General features: G+C 54.9%; 1 protein-coding gene across 4 annotated transcripts in view; it reads right to left on the bottom strand.

Moving 5' to 3' along the window:
* Window positions 1-98: 98 nt before the first annotated feature.
* Window positions 99-6,896, bottom strand: part of BICDL1 (BICD family like cargo adaptor 1) — a 108,252-nt gene continuing 101,454 nt past the window's right edge. For 3 of the 4 annotated variants that reach the window (XM_019038139.4, XM_004053985.4, XM_019038140.4), the window contains 2 exons: window positions 4,553-4,673; window positions 99-1,569 (listed from right to left, as the gene is read on the bottom strand). In XM_019038139.4, coding sequence (XP_018893684.3) covers window positions 1,408-1,569; window positions 4,553-4,673 — 283 coding nt within the window. In that variant the 3' untranslated portion in view covers window positions 99-1,407. Of the gene's footprint in view, window positions 1,570-3,608; window positions 3,718-4,552; window positions 4,674-6,896 lie in introns of all 4 variants that reach the window. The other variant, XR_004071933.3, reaches the window with a different exon arrangement.

Genomic DNA, 6,896 nt, shown 5'->3' with positions numbered 1-6,896 from the left:
TATCGCTACCTCTCCAGCAGCCAGTGGTGAGTCTGACATGTCAGCTGCATTCAGACCAAACCCGCCCCCAGCAAATACCCAGAGACTGCGGCAGGAAGCTCTGTAGAAATTCATTTTATTCTTATTCAGACTATTTTCAAAAGAAGCAGTGGTGTGCTGTTTTTCTAAAAATATGCCTTTATAGATTTTTATATATGTATATTATAAAATCCATACATGTATTTACATGATTGCTACATATAAAATTACAGCACTGTGGTATGTACACATCTACAGGTACATTCTTGCCGCGCATCCCTGCTGTGCTTTCCCCACGTGAGGGAGGGAGACTGAATCAGTTGCGAGCAGCTGAGGGCTGGCCGGGCCGTGGAGCCTCTGAGTTGGGGCCTGGGTGGAGGAGGAGGGGCGGCTGCAGAGGCAGGAGCAGCAGCCGCTGCAGGCTTCTGCAGGCAGGCAGGCAGCATCTGGAGGCTTCCGGCAGCCTCCCCCTCCCCTCCACCCCGTGGTGCCTGTGCTGCCCTCAAGGTGGGGTGGCTGACCACAGACCCCTCTGGTGCCATTCAGTGGCCTGGACTTGTTTGGCTAGACCAAGAAATTATGTATGTATGTGAGGGGTGGAGGAGGGAGCTGTGGGAGGAGGAGACCCCGTCCAACCCCAGCCCTGAGCAGGGGAAAGGGCTGGATGGCTAAAGCCTGCAGATGACTGGTGATAACACTCTGCCTGGCCCGGCCCTGCTAAGGGGCAGAGACTGAAGGCTGGGAGGGAGAGCAGTGGCGACAGGGGGACAGGGCCTTCTTCCTCCCTGGGGCTCGGGTGGCCTCAGTTGAGCTCGGGTAAGCCCCGGCTCTTAGACCCTGCGGCCAGAGGCTTGGCCTCCTGCCAGCTGAGGTGCATGCATGCGGGGGAGGGGCTGCCATCTCCCCTTTGACCCTGGGCCAGGGGCTGGGGAAGGAATGGAGGCTTAGGCCTGGCCGGCTGCCCCCACAGGTCTAGGCCCCTGGGACTCAGGCCTCCTGAGGCATGCAGAGAAGGGCCTCCATTCCTTCTGTTCCCCATTTGCTAAAATCAAGGAGGCAGCAGTGCCTGGGGGTGGGCTGCAAAGCCCAACACCAAGGGGCCCCTCTGGGAGGTGGCCTAACCCTGCTCAAGCACGGGGTCCTGGAGAAGCCCAGGCGTGGGCTTGGCCAGGCGGTGGGCCGAGGGAAGCCTTCAGTGGCCAAGGCAGGCCCCCACCTCTAGGTCTCCATCCCCACCGACGAAAGGGAGCAGGCCCTCCCGGACCCATGGGGCCCTAGCATGAGGGGCAGGGCAGCTGCTGAGGTGCAAGCTGCAGGGGAGGCCTTGCCTGCACCGCCTTTCCAGCTGCCTCCAGTCCACCCATCTTTGGTGGCCTGACTCCTCCCAACTTAAATTTTCCTGAAGAATGAGAAGAGTCGTTTGCCTTCAGCGGTGCTGGGCTCATCCCCCCGCCCAGCGCTGTGGCCCCTGCAGAGGGCAGCAGCCGGCTGGCTCCGTTCTTTCAGGTGCGTGTCCATCAGCTGCCGGTCAATGACCCTGTGCATGTCATCCTGCAGAGGGGAGGGGACAGTAGCCAGGACTGAGTAGCTGCTCTCACCTAGCCCTGGGGGTGGACAGGGAGGTGGGAACATCAGACAGATGAGAGATGAGGATGTGATGAGTGAGAGGCTGCAGCCGGGACTGCCCTGACCAAGAAAGCGGTGAGCGTGGGCAAGACACCAGGCGCACGCAGGAGCCGTATGGCACCTGCAGCCTCCTCAGGCTTGGGCTGGGTTCTCCTCAACAGTGTTACTCCTGCTGGGCCGCCACGGTCCTCAGCTGATGGCTCGGGTGGTCTGTCCCTGCAGTCTCCACACTAGCACTCCACCTGCTCTGACCAGGCCTCATGGCTCTGCCTCCTGTGTCCTGTGGGCCTGGCTGGTGCCTCCGGTTTGGCTTGCCAACCCCCAGCCCCGGCAGGCCCTAGGGCCACCTCAGCTTAACAGCTCCCCAGCCCAATGGCCTGGCCTCAGGGGCTCCTCCTGCCCTTTTTTCCTTTACAATTATTCCAGCCTGAGCTACTGATGCCCAGGCACCAACGGCAGCCTCACATGGCAAGGATGCCCTGGGTGCTGCCCTAGACCCTGCTGCTGAGGCTCCCATCTGTGGCAGAGGCCAGGGGCCTCACGGTCTTCAGGGGCCTCACGGTCTTCAGGGGCCTCACGGTCTTCAGGGGCCTCACGGTCTTTAGGGGCTGTCCTGCACCAAATCAGGCCCATTTCTTTCAGCTTCCTCACTGGGGTAGGACCATCCCCCAACTCGAATTCGTTCATGTGGTCCAGAAAATGCCTTCCTCCCCACAGCCCGCCCCACCATGTTTTACAGAACAGTAGCCTTTTTCCCATAGAGAAGCCTGTGGACAGCACAGCTCCACTCCCTTCCCATTTTGGTGGCTAGATTCTGACTCTGGGTAAGACTCCATTTGACAAAAGTTCTGCCACTAACAAAGTTGGAAAACAACTGCTTTAGAAATATGAGCAGCCTGTGTAATTAGCATCATCAGTAAATGTAACATGCGTCTGCTCGATTCCTTCATGACTTGAACCTGGCAGGCTCTGCGGCATCCTGGTAAGACCCCAAGCTTTTCTGGCTAAACCCCTGAGTGAGTCAGCCTGTGGTGTCCGAGCACAGGACAGGTGAGGCCTGTGTTCAGGGCAGGCTTCCTGTGGCCAGGGCAGATGACCTCTTTGGTTCCAAGCAGCTGCTGACGAGATGAGGGCATGAAGTTGGGCTGGCTGGGCCCCTCCATCTGAGCAGCTTGTCCACTCCTCCTCCCTCCCACCCATGGGTGTCATTCTAATATCTCTGCAGGTTTCAGCATGAAACAAAGGGGCCTTCCTGAGTCATCGTGGGGTAGCAGTGAGTGTGGACCCCTCACGCGCTCTGGCTCAGGGCCTGCTCTCCAGCCTCCCTATCCTCTCAACCCTGTCTTTCAGACTCAGCTCATTCCTGGTCTTCTCCTTGCCCTTGTCTTCTTCCCTTCTCTTCCATCCCCTTTTCCACTTGCCCCTCAGAGCTGGCACTGCGCCAGGTATTTGCTAACACACGGTCCCTCCTTACAAGGTTCCAGTGTATGATCCTTGGCACAGTGCCCTGCACTTACGACGTGCTCAGTAAAATCTACGCTAAATCCAATGTAGGAATGCTAAAGGGTCTTTCAAAAACCAACCTTTCAAAGCTGCCAATGTTTTGTTTGGCACACTGAAAACTGCATTTTTTAACTTTAAGCAATCAGGTCTGTCCAGGTCGCCCTTTAGAGTTTCCCAGACACACGCTGCTCATCATTCCAGGCCTGTTGGTCCCTCAGTGGATGGAACAGCCATCTATGAGAAGATGGCACCAGCCGTTAGCACTGGGCCACACACTGCTGAAGAGCTCACTGGACACGACTGTGATGGAGGAGGGAGCTGGGACTTGAGGGCATGTCACACTGCACAGAGATGATGCCAGGCTCCAGCACACAGAACACAGTGGGCCATGAGGGGAGGCGGCGGGGCAGCACAGCAATGGCAGGGCGAGACGGTGGATGGGATGTAGGGCTCAGGCTCACCTCAAAGGCAGGAGGGGTGTACAACTAAAGCTGTTGATACGGGAACTGAGAAAGGCCACTAGATCAGAAACCAAAGGAGCCAGATAGTAAAAAGCCCTGAGGAAGCAAACTGTAGCCAGGAGAGAAGAGAGAGAGCAGCGGTCAGCCAGGGTGCGGCCAGCTGGCTGCCATGCAGGAGCCGAGGAGCCAGGGACGGGCACCCTGCGGTGGGGCCAGTGTTCTGGCTGCCAGCCCCATGGGGCCCTGGGAGGAATGGTCACCAACAACCTGCCCTCCACGGGGGGCTTACCTTGTAAAGCCACAGACGGCTTTTCATCTGTCTGGATGAGAATTCTTGGGGAGAAATATTAATGTTTATACCCATATCCTAAAACTGTGCTACCTCAACCTCACGAACAAAACCCAGCCAGCCACAGCCCGGTCCAGTGGGGAGCCATGCTGGACCCTGAAAACAGTGGGTCTAGAGAGGGACCCACTGACTCTTCCCCAGGGCCTGCGCCAGCACAGTGCTCTTTGGAAAATGGAGCCTGGCCCTTGAGAAGGGGAAGGGCAGCAGCTGCTGGCTGCAGGAGGGTTGCTGAGCCGCATCCTGCTGTGAATTTTCATGCAATTATACTGAGCTTCCTGGGCCTCCATGTTAACCAGTTGTTTCTTTCCAGCTTAAAGCCCAGACAACCAGCTGAAAGGGGGCCCCATTCCAAGTCTGGAGATCACTACATCTCCAGGCAGCAGCAGCCTGGGCACTGTCGCTCAAAAGCATCCTTAAGCATTCTTCCCCAAGGACTAGGGGACATGAGCTCTGGATCTTGCCAGGTGAAGACTGGGATGTGCTGTTCACCCAGTCACATGGGACCCTCCAGTGGCAAACTCTCCTTACACTCTGCCTGGGTTCAGAGATTCCTCCTGGAGTCTCCTCTCACCCTGGATCTCAGGCTCCGGTTTACCTGCCAAGCTTCCAGTTGCTGCGAGAGGTTCAGTTTCTGCTGAATGGCATCCAGCAACTGGCTGTTCAGAGACATCATATCCATCCTGCACTTGGCAAGTTCCAGCTCCACAGCGTTCTTCCTGAGAACAGACAAGCCAGGGTGAACATGGACACCTTGTGCCAGAGGCATCTTGGTCTTTACTTGGGGCACCTGGAGTCCCAGGATGAGGAAACAGGCTCTGACCCTGAACTCACAACAAATAGCAGCTGCAACAATAACTATGATGTTGCCTGCAGAGGGTTAGTTTGCAACATGTTTTCACATATATTCTCCCAGTTTTCATAACCAACCTGTAGGTGAAAGGAATATTTGTCATCCCCACCTCATGGATAAAGAAACAGAAGTTGAGGCCACGCGTGGTGGCTCATGCCTGTAATCCCAGCACTTTGGGAGGCTGAGGCGGGTGGATCACCTGAGATCGAGGGTTCGAGACCAGCCTGACCAACATGGAGAAACCCCGTCTCTACGAAAAATACAAAATTAGCCAGGCGTGGTGGCACATGCCTGTAATCCCAGTTACTCGGGCTGAGGCAGGAGAATTGCTTGAACCCGGGAGAAGGAGGTTGCAGTGAGCCGAGATTGCGCCATTGCACTCCATCGTGGGCAAAAAGAGCAGAACTCCGTCACACACACACACCACACACACACACCCACACAAGTTGAAAAAGGACAATACTAAAGGACTGGAACCCAGAGGGGATCAAAAGCCTCATACAGCATAAAGGAGCTACTCATCCTTTCCCAAAATGGCCCATTCCCCACTGGAAGGCAGGAACCTTGTCCTGCTGGTATAGAAGGGATTCCTTGTAGTTAGCAATCCCCCTTAGGGGAACTGTCCTGAAGATACAGAGGTGTGCGAAGGTAGCCACACAGTGGTGATCACTACAGCTTAGCTAGTCAGAGTAGCCAAGTGGTCATGAATGATAGGATGGAATACAGTCACCAGTAAAAACCATAAAGTAGGCCGGGCGCGGTGGCTCACCCCTGTAATTCCAGCACTTTGGGAGGCCGAGGTGGGCGGATCACGAGGTCAGGAGATCGAGACCATCCTGGCTAACACAGTGAAACCCCGTCTCTACTAAAAATACCAAAAATTAGCCAGGCATGGCGGCAGGGGCCTGTAGTCCCAGCTACTGGCGAGGCTGAGGCAGGAGAATGGCGTGAACCCGGGAGGTGGAGCTTGCAGTGAGCCCAGATCGCGCCACTGCACTCCAGCCTGGGTGACAGAACAAGACTCCGTCTCAAAAAAAAAAAAACCCATAAAGTGTGGCCAGGCTCGGTGGCTCGTGCCTGTAATCCCAGCACTTTGGGAGGCCAAGGTGGAAGGATCACCTGAGGTCAGGAGTTCGAGACCAGCCTGGCCAACATGGCGAAACCCCATCTCTGCTAAAAATACAAAAATTAGCTGGGTGTTGTGGCACATGCCTGTAATCCCAGCTACTCGGGAGGCTGAGGCAGGAGAATCGCTTGAACCTGGGAGGCGGAGCTTGCAGTGAGCCCAGATTGTGGCACTGCACTCCAGCCTGGGCAATAGAGCAAGACTCCGTCTCAAAAAAATAAAAACAAAACCCCACAAAAAACCATGAGGTAGAATATTTATTGACAGTTCATAACATATTGCTGAGTGGAAAAAGCACCAGAAAACAAGGTCTAGTATAATACTAGTTTTGTAAAACAAAAACTGCCTGTGTCCGCAGGGTGCGGTGGCTCACGCCTCTAATCCCCAGCACTTTGGGAGGCCAAGGTGGGCGGATCACCTGAGGTCGGGAGTTCGAGACCAGCCTGACCAACATGGAGAAACCCCTCCTCTACTAAAAATACAAAAATTTGCCGGGCGTGGGGGCGCATGCCTGTAATCCCAGCTACTCAGGAGGCTGAGGTAGGAGATCACTTGAATCCAGGAGGCGGAGGTTACAGTGAGCCAAGATCACGCCACTGCACTCCAGCCTGGGCAACAAGAGCGAAACTCTGTCTCAAAACAAAACAAAACAAAAAACTGCCTGTGTGTTCAACGATATGCACAAAAATGTCTAGTTGGTTATCTCTGGGTGATGATTACTGATGGGTAACTCCTCCGACATTATTTTGCATTTTTTATTTTCACATTTGTGTTTCACGTATTACTTTGTTCACCTTTCCCAACATTCCTAAATCACGGCTGTTCAATGCAAAAAAAATTAATTTTTTTCGAGGGCAGGGGAACGGGAATAAAGGTGGAAGGACCTCTGCAGAGGCAGCCCTGGTTGCCCAACTGCAGAAACGTGTATTATTTAGCCCTTGCCTTCATTAATCGCTCCCTTAA

Source organism: Gorilla gorilla, chromosome 10 (assembly GCF_029281585.2).
Source record: "Gorilla gorilla gorilla isolate KB3781 chromosome 10, NHGRI_mGorGor1-v2.1_pri, whole genome shotgun sequence".
Lineage (NCBI taxonomy): Eukaryota > Metazoa > Chordata > Mammalia > Primates > Hominidae > Gorilla > Gorilla gorilla.
Note: the sequence above shows the minus strand (reverse complement) of the source record. Positions and strands in the feature narration are given on the sequence as shown.